This window comes from Vanessa tameamea, chromosome 27 (assembly GCF_037043105.1).
Source record: "Vanessa tameamea isolate UH-Manoa-2023 chromosome 27, ilVanTame1 primary haplotype, whole genome shotgun sequence".
In the NCBI taxonomy this organism is placed as follows: Eukaryota; Metazoa; Arthropoda; class Insecta; order Lepidoptera; family Nymphalidae; genus Vanessa; species Vanessa tameamea.
In genome coordinates this window covers 480,151-506,057 of record NC_087335.1, presented here as the reverse complement: position 1 = coordinate 506,057, position 25,907 = coordinate 480,151, and the positions used below count along the sequence as shown (strand labels likewise).

General features: G+C 33.2%; 1 protein-coding gene across 18 annotated transcripts in view; it reads right to left on the bottom strand.

Annotated features, from left to right (window-relative positions):
- The window catches only part of Nrm (neuromusculin), a 395,440-nt gene that overhangs the window by 161,888 nt on the left and 207,645 nt on the right, over positions 1-25,907 (bottom strand). For all 18 annotated transcript variants that reach the window (XR_010309700.1, XR_010309699.1, XR_010309701.1 and 15 more), the window contains exon 2: positions 23,510-23,681. Coding sequence is in view for 15 of the 18 variants with exons in the window: in XM_064219245.1 (XP_064075315.1) it covers positions 23,510-23,681 (172 nt within the window). In the remaining 3 variants the exon portion in view is untranslated. The remainder of the gene's footprint in view (positions 1-23,509; positions 23,682-25,907) is intronic.

The window sequence follows — 25,907 nt, the reverse complement described above, 5'->3', positions numbered from 1 at the left end:
TGACATTTTTTACTTTGTCAGAAATGTTAAGATATTTATTCTTCAGCAAGTTGAGGATTAACTACGATGAGTCGTTCGATGGTCTACTATGTATGTAGGTTAAATAAAATGTGAACTGAAGTCTCCAAACCTTATTAATAGCAGAGCAAGGCCATCATGAAAATATTAATAATGGTGATCTATAATAATGTCCTTTATAACGCTATTAGTAAAACTAAAATGATTATTCTAGTTACTTGGAGTCAATATAATTGTGTATAAAAAATTATTTAGGTATAAATGTGTTTAATCGATTACAATAATCATTTAAATACTTATATTTTTATCGTCTGATTACAGGAAACATATATATATAACAATTGATTATCTACTTATAGTAACATGCTATTTTCATTCTTATATCCTTTAATAATAAAATTGACTATAATTAAACTTAATGTTACATATTACCTTTTGAAATTTTACGGTTCCGTTCCGTTCGAACTCCTTACAAAATAAACGCAGGTTAAAGCAACAATATCTACAAACCTATGCGGAAATTAAGAAAGTACGGAATCCTTAAAAACAATCCCCACCGTCTACACTTTATATTATTTCCTTGAAATAGAATCCGAGCGCAATATTAACTTCATATTGTACTCGGTGAAAATCGTTTTGAAGATATCACATTTCGTATTGACGCAAGAGCAATTCTATGTTTCATAAAGTCCTCTGATAAAAATATATTGCACTTTTAATTTTGAAATTCTTAATCGCTACCGAAGTTAAAATATAAGGCATGTAAGTATATTATTGAACTCTTATTTTACGTACATATTAACCGTCGTTTTTTTACAATTGTTGGGACAAGAGCTGCTAGAAATCATTGTTTAGGGTAGGGCAATACAGTTCATAAGGCAAATTATTATGCGTAAGATCCAAGACTTTGGTATCATACATGAGGCTTCGGAATACATTGGAAAGACCGATGGAAGACGTCAAAATGAGGATGAGGTGTCACGAGAATTCCGGAAGAATACGTCGTAGAATACTCTGTATGTCGCAAAGTCGATTTACAAATCGGGAGTCTACTTAGCGGTAGGGTCTTGTGCAAGCCCGTCTGGTACTATCCACTCGTCAGATGTTCTATTCTGCTGTGTTCCGGTTTGAAGGATGAGTAAGCCAGTGAAACTACAGGCTCATACCATCTTAGCATCCTAGGCTGGTGGTGCATTGGCGATGTGAGGATTGGTTGATATTTCTCATCGCACATTACATTCCTTAATGTCCTATGTCCATTTACCGTTACACATTACATTAACAGCCTGCAAATTTCCCACTGCTGGGCTAAGGCCTCCTCTCCCTTTGAGGAAAAGGTTTGGAGCATATTCCACTAGGCTGCTCCAATGCGGGTTGGTGGAATACACATGTGGTAGAATTTCGTTGAAATTAGACACATGCAGGTTTCCTCACGATGTTTTCCTTCACCGCCGAGCTCGAGATAAATTATGACCACAACTTAAGCACATGAAAATTCAGTGGTGCTTGCCTGAGTTTGAACCCGAAATCATCGGTGCCAATATCTAAGGGCGGTGGTGGCTAATTCATAATTATGAGAAATATTTGTTTTACTGACGAAACTATTTTTATTTATTCGTTGGCTTCAATTGAACGTAGGCAGAAGCTTGCTCACACAAACTCCATTGATAATCGAAAACTCTGAATCATGAACGGTGCCTTACGAAGTAACGAAAATCACTAATTAATACGAACCTAACAAGCGGAAGAGAAGGTGAGATCGAAGTTTTGCGGCTGATAAACACTGGGCTAGAAATCGATCATTCGATATATTTAATGTAAACAGTCGTTATTAGAAAATAATAATATTAGACGTTTTTAGAAAATTACGCGATGGTAGATTTTGAAGTATCTCGTCACAAACTGAATCAGAGTAAGGCAAGCATGAAATATTTTGAAAAGTAATTATAAAAGTCAATTAGAATAGCTTTGAATTTTAGTTTCGATAACTTTGTCTCTGTTTCTTAAAAGTTTAATTACTCCAAATTAGATCACGAAAATTTGATTGCTTTTATTTTTTAATAATATTTGATGACGCTAAAGGTGATATATCTTTAGCTTATTTCCTTAAGACATTATTGTACTTAACATTTACTGAATTAATGTTAGCTTAGTTCTTGAATAAATATAATACACTTGAATATAAATAATAACAGCTAAATACATACTAACACTTCTCAATCTTGAGGAAATATGCCTGTGCAATCCTGTGTATGAAAATCTGACATATGTATGTGTTTCCCCCACCTCATAATGTTGCACCGTAATGGATTTAGGTCGAAGCCTTAAGAGGTTTGAAACGAAGATCCTACCCAGAAAAACCAGAACGGAACTTTGTAGTTACTCCTTTTCTCAAAAGAATTATATGTTTTACAAATTGGTTTTGGATGTTGCAAACTTATCCTTAATTCAGCCTGAATTTCTAAACCAGCACCACTTTTTTTTCTGTAATTGAATATATTTTCTTATTAACATACAGACGTTTGTAAAAGAAAAACATCTGCCTATCTAGTACCCGATAGTTTGTATATTACAATTATATAAAAAAAAAAATAGTATTAGATAACTACGTCACACTTTTTCACGTCCAGTCAACGCGCGCCAATTTAAAAGGTGTCGCCGGTAATAAAACGCAAAATCCGACCAGTCGCTGTGAAGCGACTCTTACCGACTTTCAGTTTTTTTTTTACCTAAATTGGATCTGTAAAGAGGTAAAGGGTAGAAATGTGGTTAAACGAGCGCAATACTGATGCATTAATAAATAAAACATAAATACCTACACTTTGACCTCAATCGGTATAAGCCGGAAAATTCCGGTTCGATCCAGATAGAACTGGTTCGAACTATGTAAGGCATGCTAACGACTTATATTTTTTCAACTTCCAGTGTTCCAGTTTCAATTTTGGATGTTATCTCGACGTGGAATAGCTTGAAGTGGGTTTTGGAAGTGCACGCTATATGTTCGATAGTTTCCGAAGTATAATAGCTTGTAAGAATTGAATTTTATAATCCAAAATATTTTTTTATTCTATTAACTAACTATTGTAACAGAATACTATTACAATTTAATTGTATTTGGAATTTGATCTGGATTGTTCCTTGTGTTGTATTGGATCGTTCTAATCCGTGCAAGAACCGTTATATAAATATGTGTATGATCATTGCTTTAATTTTTCTAGTGCTGGCTCGATAATATTTGAAAATATAAAGATCTTAGAATCTCGAAATGATATTCTTAATTTATATTTTAGAATTTCAGTTCTGAGAGTTTTTTATTTACAGTGGAGCGTCAACAATCCCATGACCAAATAAGGGTTAAATAGAACGGGCTGTTATTATGAATTCAATTTTTGTTTCATCATTAAAATAATATTCACAGTTTATTATTTAATAAAGTTTAATCCTTAACAACATTTAATTTCTTTTGTTATATAATATATATTTTTTTATGATATCTGTAGGCGGACGAGCAAATCGGCCACCTGATGGTAAGTGGTCACCACCGCCCATAGACAATGGCGTTGTAAGAAATATTAACCTTTTCTTACATCACCAATGCGCCACCAACCTTGGGAACTAAGATGTTACGTTCCCTTGTGCCTGTAGTTATACAGCCTGTATTAAGAAGCACATTGAATTAAGAACTAAATTAGCATGAATACATTTTCGCGTGAATCTTTCTGTGAAGGTATGTTTAAGATCTTAATTCTATAACATCGTCTCGGTATTCGTACGAAATATATTATGTATATATTATGCAATATTGGTAGCCACACTGGTATAGACATTGGCACTCTGAAATATAACCAATCCCGTGCATCGCCAGTGTGCCACCAACTTTGGAAACTAAAATGTTATACCCCTTGAGCTCGTAGTTACATTGAGTTAATACCCTTCAGATTAATAATGCTGAAAGTGGAGCTGAAGGTAGAATATGTCTTGAGTTCCTTGTACCCTCACATACAGGCTTTCACAAAATTGGACAATCAAGTATAATTATAGTGGTATTTTATACAATTTCATGCGTGGTTTAATATCATTCATTTATCACGAACGAAGCTTACTGGCTGCTGTGCAAGCCCGTCTGGGTAGCATCAAATATTATACTTCCAAACAGCAGTACTCAGTATTGTTGTGTTCCGGTTTGAAGGGTGAGTGAGCCAGGGTAACTGCAGGCACAAGGGACATAATTATAGTGCCATTTTCTATGGACAATGGTAACCACTTACCATCTGATGGCCCATTAGCTCGTCCGCCAACTTATATCATAAAAAAAAACATAAAGTACGCCCTGTAAATCTTCAACTATTGGACACTTGTTTTTCTCTTGAAATTGTTTTGAGATTATCCTAACACTCTGCCAATGAGGCATTGTGGTCTGAAGAAATGATTCGATTCAAGTAGATTATAAACAATTATAAAAATATAATGGAATTGTCTGACATGAATTGGTTTTATAGTGACCTTGAGATTCACATGATCCATTGTGCTTAAATGGTCATTAAGAGTGTTCTATACTAAAAAATACCTCTAGCAAGATCCGAAGCCATTTGTCACTTCAAAATAGAAGCGTGTATATTTTTGCGTCTTTTCATACAAATCTTATATAAACTATAAATTAGTGCACATAAGATATTCTCATACTAATTAACATATCACTATTCCAAGTACGAATTTATAAATTACCCAAGCGTATAATTAGCACCAAATTACTTTGTCTAAGGCTATTTTCAATGAAAGGATTGTTGGGAATTCGAAGGAACCTAATAGTTTGAGCGTCGTAAATCCAGTCATAAATCTATGGAGAAAGGCTTTTAATCTTACTCGAGAAATTATGGGACCATAGAAATTACTATTATAAGATATAGATATATTTTTATCTTAGCTTTTTATTAAAATTTATTATCTGTATCCTTTTAGAAAAGATGTATAGTGTTAAATGTAGCTTTTATAGATTAACAAGAATTTATATCTTGAGGTGCTATCGGATATAGAAATATTATTGTTATCTTTGCATATCTTAACATAGTATGAATGAAAGTCGCTTACCGCTGTCTGTCCCTGTGCATGCTTCGATCTTTAAAATTACACAACGGATTTTGATGCGGTTTGTTTTAATAGATAGATTGATTCGAGAGGAAGGTTTATATGTATAATACATAGACAATATAGTAGACAAACACTGATAATTTTAGAGGTTTCTAAAGTGTTGTCGTAAATAAACAATTTTTTTGCGTTTACATTGTAAATGCTGGCTCAATCATACGAGATAGATCAAATTAATGTACTACAGTATTGTACACCTTAAAAAGGTCTTCAAAAAAGTCCACGATGGTATATATCTATCTCTTAGGGATAACCCACAATAACTAGTCTTTATCTTTTACTTGTTACAAGAAATAATGGCTTATTTTCGAAGGGATTTTAAGCAATACAGCATTAATCCTTATCCAATTAAGTACTTTAAATACATTGTGCATTTAATATAAATTAATATGGACTGCAGCATGTAATTTAAATGAATATTTTCGAAGATATTACAGATTTATAACGCTCTCAGCGGTTTGTATTGTCTAACGACTGAAAAATCTTGAACGTTGTAAGAGATTCTCTAGTATATTTAGTTACAGCATTGCACCCGTTCGGAACCGGGGCAGATCGCTAGTTGTTTATAAATGTAACTAGTGTGACTATTCCTTTAATGTTTCTTAGTGGTAGGGTTTTGAAGGGTGACTAAGACTATGTAGTTTCAGATACAAGGAACATAACATTTCAGTTCATAAGTTTGGTGGTGACTGTGTAAGGAACAGTTAATATTTCTTACAGGACCAAAAAAAAGATTCAATTTTGACGAGATCTTTCCCTTAACTTTGGTAGCTATTTTATCATTTACACCGGAAATTACAGACTCGTATCCTATCGACGGCCGTCTCAGTGTACTTTATTCGATTATACTTAAACTATTTCCGCCGATGTTCAAAATAGTCGGAGTAATTATCGCTTCACAGGCAATTCAGCTAGTATCGGCAAATTTCACTACCCACATTAGTAGACTGGGATTTCGCTTTGCTAGGAAAGTTTGATTCGTACGGTTCCGTGGATAATCGAAATTATCGATACTAGTAATTATATCAATGAACTAGAGGATTTCACTGCTTAACGATGGTGTAGTAACTCAAAAATGTATTATTTTATAGTGAAAGGAGGGTAAACTATATTTGGGTCCACTTGAGTCACTCTGGACAACTTTAACATAAGGAGAGATACTGTGTGGCCTTGAAGGAACATTCGAAGTTTGAAAGCTGAAGTGTTGCTCGCGTTACAGGAAAACCTTCGAAAGAAGATCAAAGTCAAAGTACTTTAAATAGTTTGTTAAATGTCGATTCAAAAGTGCTTGTAAAAGTCTACCTGAATAAAGTATATTTTGATTTTGATTTTGACTTTTTGATTTCATGTACAATATAATCACCATCATCATTCCATAATTTGCATGTAGGTAGAAGGAATGACCTTGATTCTAATGTTCTTGACACCATGGTAGCATGGCATCATAAAGTTCGCTCCAGTGGCGAATAGAAAGGCGCAACTGTGACGGAGGCAATTACGTTAGTAGTTTTTGCCAAAACGATCAAAATTCTTGGAGACGAAAATTAGTGTTTATGTATAAACAGTATAATCATTTCCACATATAACATAAAAACATAACATAATCAGCCTGTAAATTTCCCACTGCTGGGCTAAGGCCTCCTCTCCCGTTGAGGAGAAGGTATGGAGCATAGTCCACCACGCTGCTCCAATGCGGGTTGGTGGAATACACATGTGGCAGAATTTCGTTGAAATTAGACACATGCAGGTTTCCTCACGATGTTTTCCTTCACCGCCGAGCACGAGATGAATTATAAACACAAATTAAGCACATGAAAATTCAGTGGTGCCTGCCTGGGTTTGAACCCGAAATCATCGGTTAAGATGCACGCGTTCTAACCACTGGGCCATCTCGCACCAATCATAATATTCAATTTTATTTTTTAATACAAATATTCAAAAATCATTACTATCGGTACCGAAACCTTTAAAAAAGTATTAACATATAAATTGAAACAGAATTGAACTCTAATCGATCTAAAAATACATTTTAAATCTGAACCTACTGTACCCAATGCATTGAATTATCCAATTACTGGTTCTATATGCAATAGAAATCGATGTGTCCAGCGGTCTCGTAATGACATCGAGATTTAGGATAAAGTACCAAACGGAATTCGCGTCTGAATTTCAGAACGTTCTCGATAAACGTTTTAATTGTTTGATGTTTATAATTTAGGTGAAAAAATTTACTAGAAATAAATATTTGTAAATGTAAATGACATACCGTTAGTCATCGGTCTATACCCTTTTGAAGGAGGAGGTTTAGACCTTAATCCACCAGTTAGTAGGTACTCCACTTGTCAGTTTCCTCTAAATGTTTTTTTACCGAGCTTGGGATAATTTAAATAAATAAATAATAAATAAATATTGGACAACATCACATACATTACTCTGATCCCAATGTAAGTAGCTAGAGCACTTGTGTTATGGAAAATCAGAAGTAACGACGGCACCACAAACACCCAGACCCAATACAACATGAGAATTAATGAATCCTTTCTACATCGACTCGGCCGGGAATCGAACCCGGGACCCCCTAGTAGCGTACCCACGAAAACCGGTGTACACACTACTCGACCATGGAGGTCGTCGTCGTTATTTATAAAATTATAACTAAAAAATAAGCACTATATTGCTTGTCTGTATTTAAAACAGTGATCTTCAATTTAAGATTAATTACGCACAGAGAAATCTCATCACACATAGCGTACATAACTGAAACAAATATCACGAATAGAGAACTATTATCCCAACGAATTCTATAGACCATTCAAACCTATTTCCATCGAAAAACGTTGACAAAACAATTTTTCAAATACTGGTGTATTGCAGTGGAAATCTGTCCGGCCATTACAGATATCTCGAAGCACAAACGGACAGCACAATTAGGCTTGTTAATGGACTCATGGTCCGCTATTGGAGGCAGAATCGGGTAATGTCGCATTGCAACACAAATGTACATACACGTTCACGATATATTTGATACAGATTTTGTATTGAAGACCGAAGTAGCAGTTTTGTAAGAAATATTTAGTATACATTTTTTTATTATTGATAAATTTTCGAAGCGTGTCTAATTAATCATGCTGTCCTCTTCGCTCGGATGTCAAATCAATAAATCAATAAATCGAGGGAAAGAAGCGAATCAGTGTAACTGAAAGTAAACACATATTAAAAAAGTAATTATATATTTTAAATTGTATACATAGATGTTTAGAAAAATATTGTCCAAAAAGTTTTTGAGGCTAAACGTGAAGTCTTATTGTCTCCACTGATGACGGAACGAGCTTTTTACTTGTTGATAAATGCTCCTAGTCGTCTTACGTCAATATAAAGGGATTTTAATATCTCATAATGTGAAATTTATTAAAATCAAAGATAAATTGCGAAAAAATAAATTGAACTCAAATTTTATTTGTTTAAGAGTTAAGTTACTGTATAATCTAGTAGGAACTTAAGATGTTCTTTAAAATATATGAAGAAGTAAATTAATGGTGCTTTAATGAAATTTATCTAAGTAAAGATACTTGATTGATGATCTTCAAACTGGAACACAGTAAGACTAAGTATTAGTGTTAAGCAGTAGAATATTTCATAAGTGGGTGGTATCCATGCTTGCACAGCCCTACAGATCCAAATCAAACCTCATATAGTTTAATTGAATTAAACTTTACCAGATTACCAGAAACTTGCAAAGATGCTCTTTTAAAACAATCAGATTTACAACGAGGTTAGTATCCATAATTACTGATCTTTCTCGTTGGTTGGATCGTTCTGCGTTGGAAACGTATTTGAATCCAAACATCTCTATCCAAAAAGTATTATTTAAATAATCAGTCTATTTTAGATAAGATCCAAACGGGTTAAACACGTGACCTAACTCTGTAACGTAATCGGGTAAACGTCCTCATGACTGAACATAGCAAAACGAAATAGGTATCATACCCACTAATAGTTATTACTGAAACATTTTACTAAAGTTAACTGTTGTTACGCCTGTTTCCTTAACAGTTACAGCTAGAAGTTAGTTTTAACTGCATTTCACACTAATTAGCTTAGTTGTAATGATTACTGGGTAGAAGTGTTAGTTCGTTTTGAACTTTGAGATTTTATATGACAAATTTTTAGATAAAGTTTGCAGTAATTCACACACTCGTGCCTTACACATGCCCACACAAATGTTTTGTATTTATATTTATTTAAAATAGGTAGGCAGACTGGTACATTGTAAGAAATATTAAACATCCCTTGAATAGTCCTTATGCCATCAACCTTGGGAACTAAGGCTCACTCACCCTTCAAACTGGAACAAAACAAAATGCATGAACGGGTTGTACCTACCCAAACTAACCCCCCTTACTATCAAGTAAAATATTACGAAAGCAGTAGTCACGAGGCTCGTTTCAGAAATAATAAAAATACTTAACAAAAATGAATATTATGTAATATTATTGTTCACCAAATAATTTATTCTATTGTATATAATATGTTTTATAGTGACAATTGTATAGTCAGAGGGATTGGTACAAAGTGCGGACACTAATTCTCATAACTCGAAGGACTTTAGTTATATAAATTTAAATTCCACGTAGTTTTATCGCGTGGTACAAGTTTGAAGTCATTTATTTATTTACATAAAAAAAAAACAAAGCAAAGAAAATATACATGAAAAAACATTTCGAATATTTTCACCATTAGAACACACGTAACAAAAAACCTTTTCCAAATTAGTGCATATAATAACCAACCAAATTGTGACACTCCTTCTGTTTTTGAAGCCGCTTAAATTTTACTAAAAATACTAGATAAGCTTGAAAAATATCTATCTGTTTAAGGTATGTTGACTTTACATTTTTTCAGAGCTGGTTACCCAGAAATTAACGTAGGGCCTGTTGTTTCTAACTAGAGCTAAATGACTTATCCTATCTGTAAAATAACGTTACTGTGTTTTAAAATACAACCTTTTTGTGTTTTTTTAAAATAACTTTACAATCGTCCAAACAAACGTTCTTCTTAAATATTGTTACTAGCTGCCTCGACTTTTTCCGAGTAAAATGTTTTATTTACTTCCCACTCGCAACTCCATCTACCGCCTTACAAGTCTTATATAAACGATCTAGGGACCCAAATAGACACGAAAAAGTTCATCAAAATCGGTATAATCGTTGAGGAGGAGTGAGGTTACATACACACCTACAAAAGATAAAGATTCTTACTATCTTTATTATTTAGCTCTTATTTTTGATTATTTATGAAATTGTAGTTAAACACACTTTATATAATTTAATTTTTGGTGAGAATGATTCTCTCGTACTTGAAATATTCATATAAAGCAATAACATTTGATGTTAAGGCGATAACTCACGACTTGAAGGAAATAATTGGTCCGCCATCTTGTGTATGCCGCCATTTTGGATTTAGAATGACGTCACATAGTTAACCATGCACTGTCATCCAAACTGAACGTGTATACAAATTTTCAGTACAATCGGTTAAAGATATTTACTTCTAAATCGAGTTGCAAGATTTAACCCGTACATACTTACATGGCAAGTTAAATAAAAGCTTGTAAAAAGTATATCCTAATGTATGAAATCATTTATATTAAAAAGAGACGGATATATATTTATTGAAGTTGTCTTTCAAATGAAATATAAGGGAATTAGATTGTAACATATTCCTGACAATATACATAAGCATATTAATTAAGTAAAAAATATAATATACATATATATATATATATATATACTAGCTGTGCCCGCGACTTCGTTCGCGTAGTTGTCGGAAACACTATCATGATTATCGTTTGATTGCTCACGTTGGTTTTTGTTATTATAATCGTCAATAAGATTTAATAATATGTTTTACAGTACTTCAGCGTAGATTATATTTTTAGTTTTATTTTCTTGTGGTAGAAGAACATACTGATTTTGCCCGCAACCCGATCTTGACAACGCGACATATAGTTGGCCGTGTGAAAAGCAGTCTTGACGTAAATCGATTCCTACGTGTTTAAATGTTTGGCCCTGTGATTTATTAATGGTTACGGCAAAAGATAACTTAATGGGAAATTGAATTCTTTTAAAATTAAAAGGTAAATCATTTGGAATCATTGGGATGCGAGGTATAAGCACTGTTTGACCAACTGCCGGACCAGTCAAAACTGTTGCAACGATCACGTTATTGCGAAGGAATTTTACTTGAAGGCGGGTCCCGTTACATAAATTTGGTGGTTTAAGATTTCTGAGTAAAATTATCGCAGCACCTATTTTTAACTTCAGGGAATGTGGTGGAAGGCCGCTCGGGTTTAAAGAATTGAGAAACTCTTGTGGGTAATGGACAGCATCTTCTTGATCCATTACATTATCAAAAGATGTGTAGGTAGTTATATCGCCTGGAAGTTTGGTTAAAATTAGGTCGTTAATTTCGTCAACGCTACTATTTCTCGCCGCCAATATTGCCCTTTGATACATCCATTGGTAATCTTTATTTTCTATTTCGACGATATTAGGGTAAACTTTTGATATTAAATCCTCTATGCTAGTCACTTTTTCTCCTAAATCGCGATCAATTTCAATTTTATTTTCAGAATGAGGTACTTTTCCATCTCCAATTAAAAGTAACTTTGAAAGAAAATTTGTACTTCCTCCCCCCAAATGTGCTCTCATATTCGTAGATAGTTTTAAGGTATGGACAAATTTCCATAACGGTGAACTTTTAAGGCAAGACCTTACAATGTCTGCTCTAGTTCCTCTTAAAATTACCGGTAAAGTTTGTCTAAATAAATTACCAACATCTGTGTTTTTATTGCTTATTGTTATACGGTCAATTATGACAACCCTTTTCTTAAACATAAAAGAAATATTGTACAATAGTGTACGATTGCGAATATTTTTTTTGTTAACAATTCGATGCAGGTGTATCGACATCTGGATGTAAGACAAAAGAAAAAGTCAATTGTAAATAAATAAATCACAAACAAAATTCATACTCTGCCAAAACAAACAAAACGTTCAACAGGAAATGTAATAGTAAATCTGAATGACTTTTCTTTGTCTTGGATTAGGAGAAAAGTTCATGAATTGTAATACCTGACGGTAGACACGTTTGCTTAAACACTCAATTTTGATTCCAATTTTCTGTCATTATATAGGACCACTATGTATGTATAGGGTTTAAAAAAACATCAAGAAGAAGTGTATTTATCGATAGACCAGATTTACAAATTTGGAGTATATCATATATTTACAAACCTACCTTGGCTGACACCGCCTCCAAAAATAACAATAATTTTAACTATAATATATTATCGTAATAACTTTGCTGACTTTTAAATAGTCTAAATATTTTTAATTTCATTTTACATAGTATAAATCTAAAAAATATTGTGATCATTGTTTGTTATTCATAGGTTTGTGTTAAGTTAGATTTAAAGTGGGTAGGTACATACTTATCTCCTTGCGTGGAAACACAGAACGTACCTACATATTGGTAAGTAGAATAAGTTACTTGATTATTAAGTTGTAGAATAATAAGCAATTATTTTTTACTTTTTAGAGCATATTATTTTTTTTCTCTTTTGAAGTCGGTTTTTTTTTGTCAAAATTTTTGTTTCTAAAAGATTCGGCCGAGTATCGCTAACGTGCTCCTTAGAATTGTTCCGTTCCCTTCCGTACCGTTACTTTGTCATGGATCCTATGCTCAGAACCTTACCAAACTTTCACCATAGTACCCTTGAAGTATATCCTTTATAATAAAAAAAGAATCATTAAAATTGGTTGGCACAATTCTGAGTTATTCACCTATTTATCGCGCACATACATAATGCACATTTAAGACTTATATCGTTTTTATAAGGATACCATCATCGTAACAGGATAAAATTAAAATGGGGCCCCACGGGAAGCACTACCTTTCAAACAAAAAAAAATTATCAAAATCCAGTGAAAAGTTATGAGGTAACAGACATATAAAAAAAAAAAATACAGACGAATTGATAACCTCCTCCTTTTTGAAGTCGGTTGAAAACAAACAATATTAACTTAAACGTAATAAGATAACAAACCGAACAATAAGAAGTTTAGATTGTTTCTCCTTTGGTGTTATTATTTCATAAGGTGATTATAGTACAACCGTGTTGAATATGCTTGAACGTAATAGAAATTACTTGAAATATTGAACCACTAATTTATTTGTGTAGTCATTTTAAACGATATTCACCTATTTGCTTATTTGCATAATTTATTTTCTCAGTGATGATTAATCTGCATCGGTGAAAGTATCGCTCGCCATTTTGAACTTTTTTACGTGTGTAATGTAATTTTTATACCTTATTTATACCGTGAAACGTTTGAATTGTTTACTTGCAAAGTACGAAGGAATGTTCATTGACATTTTATCTTATATCGTAAGTTAAAACTACAGCAGATTATGATTTAAATGTAACCGATTTTAAACGATAAAAAATAATGAGCAAATAAGCTGATAACAAAACCTAATTTTGATAAATAATTTAACTATTAAGAATGTTAATTTTTTTAAGTCGTTATGTGCATTGCTACTTCGCAGAACTACACCCGCGGGTGAGAGTGGCGAGCGCGGCGGCGGGGCTGACCCGCCTCCCCCTCATCCGCCGCCGCGCCCCGCCTGCTAGCACACTCTTAACAAATAGACATATAGTGTCACGGACTTTTTTTTTATTATTAAAAGAGGAATATATCTGTCATACACATTTTTTGAGTAACTTAAAACGTTTATGCTGCGCACGCATCGAAAGTCCATAAATGTGAATAATTTTCCCCGTTTTTGCAACATTTCTCACTGTCGCTGCGCTCCTATTGGTCGCAGCGTAATGTTATATAGCCTAAAGCCTTCCTCTATAATTGGACTATTCAACAAAAAAAGAATTTTTCAAATCGGACCAGTAGTTCCTGAGATTAGCGCGTTTAAACAAACAAACAAACAAACAAACTCTTCCGCTTTATATATTAGTATAGATATGTTGTATAACAAAGATATCATATTTTGCAGAGTGAAAACGATATCTTTTTTAAGTTTAAGTTTTTAACTTGCACCACACAACTTACGTGACCAGTTCACTGTCACGTAGCGACATTATCAGCAAGTTAGTTAATCAAGTTACTAGTGTCGCAGCTACTGGCCGGACAAATACTAGATTCTAGTTAATGTCCTCGTAATACACGAACTATGACCGTGACTTCATTCGGTAACTTTAGACATTAGGTAGCGCTTTTTGGACTATTAGGCAAAAGTGATCACTAAAATTTGAACGATTTCTATGCGGACAAAAACATCTACGATTATTGCATTTCACCGTAACTGCCTTCTTTTACTTTGTGTCAGAAGTTTTGTGTGAGCCCAAGTCAACAGGTATTTTGCCGCCAAACAGCAATACTTTGTATTGCTGTGTTCCGGTTTGAAGAGGTGTTCAGTGTAACTATAGGCACAAAGGACATAACATCTTAGTTTCAAAGGTTTTTCACAGGAATGGTTAATATTTCTAACAAAACTATTTTTAATTAAAGTGCTTAATTAATTAATTAAAAACAAATATTAAAAATTATTACTATTGCTTTGCTTCCAAAATTGTATATACACAACACATGCGATTGGGTGATAAAAAAATGTATCTGCAAGATTTAGCCCTATACATAAAAGTGGGGTTAACGTTGGGGTTAAGGTTATGTCAAATGTGTAGTATTAAAGTATTGCCAATTGGACCATGTTGTGCAAAAATGTATCAAACCACAGATGCACTCGATACAAAAAAAAATGTTATAAAATGTCCTTAAAATAATACGCATAACAATATACTGACATACATATGCAATTTAGTACGGTTATATCAATATCACTATAAAAGTGATTTTCTCCTTTGAATCTTAACAACTTTTATTAGTGATTCTATGGATCGCTTCATTTCTGTATAATGCGGTCAATTGTAACAAAAACTTAACAAAACGTGTTACATACGTAACAAAAAAACATGAAATTTTTACTCTAACAGTGACAAAGTAGTTTCAATTTATAAACTGTAGTTTTCTACATAAGAATAATTTCAATAGTATATCTATTAAGGCGAGGCATAGCGTCAGCTATATTATAAATCCTTTAACAGAACCTTAGTCTATAATTACACGAACAGACGGCATGGACGAAACCAGCGTAAATATTTTACTAGCATTAGGCAAGTCGGTAAAACCGTGTTACAAGAATAGGTATAATCATTCTTTTGAATATATTTTAGTGATATTTGTATGTTGGTAAAGTTTTATATGTGTTATTTAGACAATATTTTCAAGAACAGATCAAAATATACTTTATACGAGTAGGTTCTTACAATCAGTTTTGAATATCAATTTAATTTTATTGGATTGAATGAATTTGTATTTCAACAGTTAGAAAAGAGTAACTATTGAGGTTCTCGGTAGAATCTAAAATTCATTTCAGTTGCCGGCCATTCTATAGGGAGACTGGATAGTATATATTATAACGTACAAGTATGTGCACAAATACGAATGAACTCTCTAGTCCGTTACTCCACGTGACAACAAATTTGACACAGTCAGAAAGAGTTAAGATGCAGGAACAATTACATTTCCTGCTTTCCAAGAAACGAGAATGTGAGCAAAGACAGCTTCCAGACTCCCGGACTGCAACTGAAAATTTTAGAAAAATCCAATATTTTTTTAAAATCCCAACCATGTGTTTGATCCCATAAACTATCCAATAGACCAACGAGGCTGGTAAATAAGTAATAAGTAATCTTATTTATTTATTTATTTATACTTTATTGCACCCAAACTTATAACGAAAAATTACAATATTGCAACACAAAGTTGCATGAGGTGCAACAGGCGGCCTTATCGCTCAGCAGCGATCTCTTCCAGGCAACCTTTGGGCAGAGGATCTATATAGTAATCTTATCAATATTAGACGTACTGTGACGAACTCATCATAGCTAAAATAGGTATATCACACTAAAGCTTGTAATTCTTGGAATAATATTGAAATATACCTGATGGATTTCCACGACTTTTATTATCATTCATCGAGAGTTCAGTATGATTAAAATCTAAGGTTTCCGTCTATTTCTATTTATACTAGAAAGGTGGTCTGATAAACTTTACTCATATAAATTCACCATGGTATGGACATAAGTCATGAGTCTTTTTTTCAATGCCCTAAAACAATAGTGTCTTAAATAGTATGGTCTGGTGAGAGGAGAAATATAGACGTAATTTTATCCCAAGATTATTCCAAATCCAGGCAGAGTTTACAAATGTTTGAATTGAGTGGATAATTGATCCTGCGCACGGCATTTGAGGATAAAACGTGTGAAAAGTTGTATAAATCACAGCATAGTGAAATGATCATAATTTCTATTTACTTAATATTCGTCCAGTAATTAATTTTATCATAGATATAATAACATAGTTATATGACAATGAAAATGTATATTACCATTTATTGCTCTGTATAAAACTCGACCCATACGCTATGAATAAGTGTATAAAACCTCCAGATGACCTTCGTAGTTGAGTAGGGTGTACACCGGTTTTCATGGGTACGCCACTCCGAGGTCCCGGGTTCGATTCCCGGCCGAGTCGATGTAGAAAAAGTTCATTAATTTTCTATATTGTCTTGGGTCTGGGTGTATGTGGTACCGTCGTTACTTCTGATTTGCCATAACACAAGTGCTTTAGCTACTTACATTGGGATCAGAGTAATGTATGTGAAGTTGTCCAATATTTATATTTATTTATTTATTTATAAAACGCACAGTTTCGCGTTCTTTTAACGCTACTTCTTCGACATCATCGTCGTAGCCTAAACTAAAACCTTTCTTAATAAATGCAAAGTTACAAAAAATATAGCAAAAAAACAAATGAAAGGACGCATAATATATATATAAAAAATTACACATTTTTTACATAACTTCAGTATCTACACTTGAACAGGTTCTTTAAGATACAAACTCTATACAAACTACAAGTTCTGACTTTCAAAAGTCATTATTATAAGCCATATGTAAAGCTACGAGTGCTACGAATCCGTAGACGTGTTACAAAATAGCTACGAGCTCAACGACAAAGTTCGTATGTGCAAATATGAAAACTGCCAACAATAAAGTTTGTTTTCAAAACAACGAAATTATTGTATTATTTTGTTTATATAAGTGATAATGAGAAACATATATTCATACTGACATTCGGAACTTATTTTATCCGTACAAACACAGTTTCTACTTCATTGACAAGGTGATTTGATGTAGAAATATGAGGCTCGACCAATATTTTTTATAACTTTATCAATACTTATACAAATGCGAAAGTAGCTCTATTTGTCGGTCGCTCTTTCATGGATAAAATAGTGAACTGAATTTGATGACATTTGGTATGAAAGCAAGCTCGAACTCCAAGAAAGAACATAGTCTTTTTTATGTTACATGATTAAATAAAGTGTATAACCCTACCGATTTGAAATGTAGATTCTACAAAGAAGAAACCGTAAAAATCAGTAGTTATTCCTGTTAGCACCTTTATAGAAATTATCCAATATTTGAACTATATTATCTGTTGATCTATTTATGTTTTTTTTATTTTTATTGGTTCCCTCTTATTACTTAAAACTGTACTGTCTGACTCTCTTCCATTCTTCTCTAACTAGTCACATCCTCAGTCTTATTCAGCGGCTGTCTTCTCAACTCTCTCTCTGTCTTTTATCTGCAGATATTCAATCATATTTCTGGCATATCTGTACACCTCAAACGTATACATTGATTTTATACATCACTGATTGCATGTGGTCATGGTGATCTGATAATAATGAGTTTTCGTATAGCTGTTCTATCACGAATCCCCCTACTAGGTTATGGTCGCCCCCCATTTACGAAATCTTCTTAAGATTTCGTTTATTGCGCTTCTTAATTGTAGGTTACTGGATTTTGATCCAATGTATGCGTTTTCCTCACTGATAGTGAGATTAATATTTTTAATTAAATTTAATTATAAATCATTTTTGTTTAATAAAATATTCATTAATATAAAAAGAATAATATCATGTATTCATTTTGAATACACAACGAATTGCAAATAAGCAATTTGTATAAAGTTACCAGTAAATTGCAGACATGAGAGAACAAGTTAATTCCACCAGTCGGCAGTACATTGACAATATATGGCTTTATGTTCTCAACTTTGTGAATATTTATGGAAAAGATCAATAAGTAATTATTTGAGTCCCCATGAAGAATAAGAGGCTCTTTGTGGAATATTGTTTTAAAAGGAAACCATTTGTTCATCATAATGTAAATATTATGTACATAGGAAATTATTAATATAGTTTTTTTTTTTATTTAAGACACATTCATGTGTCAAGCTGAGTTAGCTCAGAGATTAGAAACAGTCTACCACCGCACATGGACATCTGCAACACCGGGAGGCATGCAAATGTGTACCCTCTTTTTTTGAAACTTTTTGAGATTTTTAAAAGTTGTGTCAGTCCGGAAAAATCGCCAGCAAAAGCTGATTCCACAGAGTTGTTGTGCGCGGCAGAAAATGTCTTAAAAATTGCTATAGTCAAAAAATATAGTCGAAATAATAATAGTTTCCGTGTGAGACAGAAAATACTGTCCCGAGAAGTAAATAAACAAAGAATACAAAACAATACAACTCATATCTTAATAAAGAAACCGATGAAAATAACTCAACTTCCAACCCTAAAATACATAAATATTTTCCCGGTAAATACCGTCTATTTAATCCTGGCATTTGATAACAAGTATAAATAACTAATAGCAATCACACGTAATAGACACGCCATTTGGATCTCATTCCACATTCTATTAGTTTTACAACGAACCCTTGGCTATGTTTGCGTGTGAAAAAGCTCTTAACACCCGAATATAATGTTCATTTTCGCGTAACACGAAGCTATTTACGAATTCTGCATGACATTTAGAATTAGGGTTGTCGAATATCGGTTAATAATTTCCAGGAATTCGTAGACGATTTGTTTTGATTTATTTTAAAGTGGAAATAAATATATTTCTAAAGTGTTTCATCTAGATGTGATTTAAAGGTTAAAGAGTGTAGCATTTTTGAAAAAAAAATAGTTTCACTTTGGTCACACTTGTTAACACGTAATTTTTTGAGTTACTTGCTTGCAATTTGGGTCTTAAAGTACCATCTTCTTTCGAAGGTCAGCGATCATTGAGGCATCTTGTATAGTCGATGTTACGGCTCTGAATAATGAACGGGTACTTTTTCCATACTATTGGCGTAGGTTGGCATTTTGCGTATCAGATATATAATAATAACCGATAGCATATCCTTGTATAACTTTTGTACGTTTGTTTATAAGCTTTTACTAATCTGGTTCTAATGTGTTCATTGGCCGATTTGTTTTGTTACGTATTATATAATTACTGTACGTCACTCGATGCTCGATGCTCGATGCAAATAGCAGTACTCCGTATTTTTGTGTTCCGGTTTGAAGTAATTGTGAGCCAGTGTAACTACAGGCACAAGGGACATAACATCTTAGTTCCTAAGGTTGGTGGCGCATTGGCGATGTAAGGAATGGATAATATTTCTTACAGCACCATTGTATATGGGCGATGGTGTCCACTTACTCACGTACTCAAGTGGCCTATTTGCTCATCCGCCAACCTATTCATAAAAAAAAACATCACAAGCATCGAATTTTCAAGTCAATGACTTCTACAGGAAATGATGTAGAATTCCGGATATTTTCTCATATCTGTCAACCCTACAACGATGATCGATGTTTAGCGTAAATTATTCAAGGCATTAACCGCTTTATTGTTCAAGTAATACCACTAGTATTTGTATACCCATATTCGATTGACATAACCAGTGTTCTTGGTATACGGCTATAACTGACCGGTAAACACGACGTATGAGCTGTTTCATGTTTATGTGAGGGAATTACTAAGAACTCAACACGGATATGTGTGGCATTTTTGGTTGCTGTCGATATAATAATTTACATCCATTCATCTAGATTGGCATTTTATTAGCACTCAAAGTATTACCAGTGTATATAATATGCAATTAAAACTTACACAACATAGTAGTTTTGCTGTTCAAAGAGATAGAGCGCCTTTAATAAAATGGAATTATTTTATAATTAGTTGTTAAAAGCCCATAAATGTTTCTCTCTCGCTGCTGGTTTTTAGCTGAATATCCAGCGCCTTCAATGCAATTTCATGGATACGCATGTTGCAAAATTCTGCTACGTGCAGGTTTCACGATATTTTGATTCAGCTGGATTCATTATGAACATTGTAGTTGAAAACGAAATGGTGCTTCACCGGATGTGTACCACGAATGTGTTAATTTTGTCTGTCCAATGGACTAATTCAGCTCTTTAAAATTAGTAAGAAGAAATAATTACAATACATTTTTTCTAAGCTATTGGAATATATATTTTTTTATCATATAATTGCTAAATACATTTATTGCTAAAAACGACCCAAAGGCACCAGAGGTTAAATCTTAAATTCACTGGTTTAAAAACGCTTGAAATGCCCGTATTTATGGCGATGGTGATCATGAGATTTGCTTATCTGCCTAGTTGAAAATCCTAAGCAGGATCTTTATCCTGTAGGGAGACTATTGCGTTCTGCTAACTTTCTCACTTAATAAATTATGCACCCAAAACATTTGCTGATTTCGTTTATTGGCATTTATTTCAACACGCTAAAGTCATTCAATGCCGTATTTAAATAAATGCGGATAAATGGAAACATTTATAAGGAAAAGTTACCAAATGTTGACCACTTAATATAGAAATATTCGTTCCGCTAGAGTTTCTGATATTTTTTGAGCTAATTTCGCTAATTTCTGAGTTGAATTAAATTACTTCCATTCTGGAAGACTGCCAAATAACATGATAAATCTACCTTAAGTACTGGAGCGGAGCATTGTCTGGAAGAATTTTGCGAAATAGTTCTATAAAGTCAATTAAATTGCAATAAAGATCGAAATTATGTAAATTTATTTCTTAGTGCATTTTTATAGGACACAGACAGACGGGCGACATATGTAAATTCATTAAAAAAATAAAGGTATTCAATCATTTTTATTTTCCTGAGAAATTAAATTTTATATGGTTTCTTTGTTACCCAGAGATGTATCTAGCGGAATCACCTAGGTACGAATAAAAAACCTGGCTGAATATCGATCACAGTCGCCTTTTACTATAATATATATCTCTCTTTTTCGGTAACATAAGTAAGTGGGTGGGCAAATGGCCCTTTTGGTGGTATGTGGTTACATCTACCCATTGAAATTGATGCCATTAGCAATTTTAACTTGAGAACTAAGATGTATGTCCCTTGTGCCTGTATCCTAGCTCACTCACTCTTCAAATCGTTCCACTATGAAACTAAGCAGAGCTAGGCGGTAAAATATATTATAACGAGTGGTTGGTACCTGCCCAGGCGGGCTTGCACGAAGCCCTACCACCAAGTTACAATATCTTTACTCTTATAATAAAACGAACGTCAATTTGATGGAAATGAAGAGAGATTAGGTGCTCAGGTGTCCATTAGCTATTACAAATGAATAAATGTTAGAATATTTAAACGAAGGTTATCTTCTGAACTATTTCTGCCACAGCGCCCATACTCAACGTCGACGACACAAGTGGACTCTCCTTTCCCTAACATATAATTCTATAGGACTGGAAATCTGACATGACCTAAAAACGTTAAGGAGCAGCTCGTAGGGCGTGCCCTTTGCGGTACGGCAATGACTAACTTCATTGCTTTATGATGCAATAATTATTTTCCTTATTAATTATTCAAAACCACTTTTGAATTATATTCGCTGGTTATGTATACAGTTAAACATTCAAATACAGGCTGACTGTATTGTGATTTGTTTATGGAAAACAAGCCCTGAAAACAAAGGATCAGAACATCATCGTTTGGTTTGTAATAAACAATAACACACAAAAAATTACCAAGTTTTTCAGAAAAGCCGGAAAAAACCTCTTGTTATTAATATTTTTAATATTAAAAATGTATTTTTAAAGTGAACAATGAAATATTTAAAAAAATAATATTTTATTCATATACATTTATCAAAAGCCGAAAATTATGATTCAACTCACATAATAATTTAGCACACTTCCTTTGTATCATAACAAGACCGCCTGCAGTTAAAACATTTATGACAGAACGTGACGGAAACTATGATGATGAAAATGTTCGGTCACATTATAAAAATAAAATTTAGAGGTACATAATATTTAATATTTTTTGGTTACATATTTACGTATTCAAAGTAAGTATCACAGATTGAGAAGTCTTCTCTCACTGTTTAAGAAGTTTCATACCTTATTCAAAACTATTTCTGATTTTTTTTTATGTGATAGGCGAGCAGGAGGCTTACCTGATGGAAAGTGACTACCACCGCCCATGGACATCTGCGATACCGGGAGGCTTGCAGGTGCGTTGCCGGACTTTAAGGAAGAAGTACGCTCTTTTATTAAAGGTTCCTAAGTCGTATCGATTCGGAAAAACCGCCGGCGAAAGCTGGTTCCACAGAGTGGTTGTGCGAGGCAGAAAATATCTTTAAAATCGCGCTGTTGTGGATTTTCGGACATCTAGGTGGTGCGGGTGAAACTTGGAATTTTGACGTGATGTCCGAAGGTCTGTCTTTTCAACTGAAGTGTGATGAATTTGCACAGGGACGTAATGGTAATTTAAGTAAGACATTGTGGTAGTTTTTTCTACATACAGTGACTAGTAATCTCTTGTAAAACTATTCTGATCTCTTTTTGGAAAAAAAAAAATTAATAAAGGATTTAAAAATTTTGAAATATCACTGAATTATTTATTCCTACATTTTCATTTGTATTCAAATATGATATGTCACAGTAACATTATATAATGAACATCGATATGTCACGTTTTATAAACATTTTAATGGCATCTCCTCAAACAGAGATCAAAGTTGTAATTCAATAGTATTCATTCCGACATTTCAATTCAAAGTCAGCATGAAAACGATACGATCGATATCATATGAGTGTAGTGACAAATACCGTGGAATGATTTTACTATGCTTACTGTAATTTAGTGCCTGATTAAAATATATAGCAACACGTATGTGGTATACTTTGCTAATTCTTTTAGTAAGTTTCATTGTATTGATTTCGAATTAACTATGTCTAATATTTAGTAGTATTAATATAAATAGTCTTAAAATTGAATGCAAAGTTGGACTTTTTAAAATAAATAATGCCTTACCTGTCCATCATATCTCCTTCAGGTCGGTTGATCGCCGCGTCTTTAGAGGCAGAGTATACGTAGACTCTTGTATCGGCTTTGTACCATTTTATACTGTGCATCTCACCACACGACTTGCCATCTATACGGCATCTTAAGCGAGCGGTATTCCCTGCCAGTGCTGATGCATGATCTGCGAACAAAATTACAAATTAATAAAAGTTAGAATATGAAACGAATATGAATACGAAGATGGTCTTCTAAACTATTTCTGCTATATCGCCCATTCAACGCGACACTTTTTAGACAGGTGGACTCTCCATTTTCTAACTTATAAACCAAAAGGTATGGAAATCCGACATTACCTAAAAGAGTTAAGGTGCAAGACAAAATTAGCGTTAATTCTCGGTAAACTAATAACTTATTTTGCCTAAAGTGGAACTTAAATATCTCAGTCTACGGCCTTTTATACTGGCCAATTAAACACTGACATAGAAAATTTTAATAAGTTATGATTGAGGGATGAAGATAACAGATACGCTTCAGCTGAGTTTTGTTTGTGTAGTCGAATTAATGAAAATGTAATTGTTGAAAAAGCTTTTGTAGACTCGATTCAGCGAATTGTCAGTATGGTCATAAAACAGAGTATTAGGTTAAGCGTTTAAATTCCTAATTTTAAATTTGACGTTAAAAAATTAAGGTTCATATTTAAAAATATATCATATAGAGATGATAGAGCTTTTATCAAAAATGTTTTTTTCTGATGACGATAGAAAATTGCTTGTAAAGGCCTCACTTATTTTATTATAACAGTAATAATTTAATTACATTTTGATATTGAAATACTGTAACAAAATTACTAAGCAGAATATTCTATATACGTATTTAGTATATTATTTGTTTTATTATAAACGCAGTGATCATGTTATTACGCATATAAAACATGAATAATAAACGTTTTACAAAGGAAAGCTTATCTCCTTAAGAGACACCTTCCAGCCCTCGAGTGTTAGTAACTTGAGTCTATAGTTATATTGATAGAAGTACAGACAACATAATAAATTATCGTATAATTTTTTATTTTATAAATGCACTATGTAGCCATCAGTGTACAAATACCTACACATATGTATAAATAACATATACGTTCACATATATGTGTTAAACATATCACTATAATTTGTATAAGTAATATATGTATAATCTATACTGATATTATAAATTCGAAAGTAACTCTTCTGTCCATCTTTCTTTGTCTGTCAGTTGATCTTTCACGGCCGAACCAATGGACTGAATTTGATAAGGTTTGGTATAAAGCAAGCCCGAACTCCAAGAAAGTAGCTGTATATAAGGCTAGTTTCTTATATTTCACACCTGGTGACCGACACCTAAAACGCGAGCGAAACCGCGGAGCGTAATCTTGTATGTTTATATGTTACAAAACTTTGCACATTAGTATTACCTATAAAAGCAGAAGATTTAATCTGAAACGAACATAAAAGTGGTTTAAAATGAAGTCGAAAAACTAACAAATGATACTAAATTACTTATCATTCCCGGAAATAACTGGAAATCTATTGAAAAATAACGTTATTTAAAACAAACGCGGCCAGCAGCGACCGAAAACGAATAATCCTGGGATTCCCGCCGATCCCGGAATGTCACATTCAATTAAATGGTGGATCGGAGTTATTTAAAACATCGGAGCCAGTATTTGTACTGGTAACTGCAGAAACGGACGGTATTTGTATCCTATGGACGCAGTATTACTTTATCAGAACGAGGTCGGTATTACATGAATCTATCTGTTATATAAAACGACTGAACTGGAGTGGAGTCATTATAATATTTATGTTTGCGTGTTCGAGTAAGTTTTTATGAATGTATTTATTCGTGGATGTATGTCTGTGTGCATTTCGAATTGCTGTATGTATTCGTTACAATGTATGTATGTGTGTTACTAATATTTCATCGTGTGCGTAATTTATGTCGAAACTCACTTTTGTATTTTCAATCTAACCTTTGAGAGCTTCATTATGGGGTCTTGATATCATTATATATCATTACATTGGTATCATTTAGATTTAGGTTACCTTATAGGTCCAGGACCTATGCACAAAATGTTTTAGTATTTATCGGAGAGTGTGGCTTCAAATCCAGATAATTCCCTCAAAAAGAGAATATGTTTTTTTGAGTTTTTAGTCTCGTTTCGTGTTTGATAAAGTGAAAGTCAAAATTCTTTATACGATATAGAACACTTGCTTATTGTTTGTCAAAAAGCTACCACATTGTAGTAGTACTTAAAATCATTTAAATTGTTTGTCTACATAATTATATTAGTAATTAATTTTTAACTTATTTTAAAAAAAACTAAAAACGGGATGATTAAAAAATGATTTTTTTTTATGGTATAGGTTGG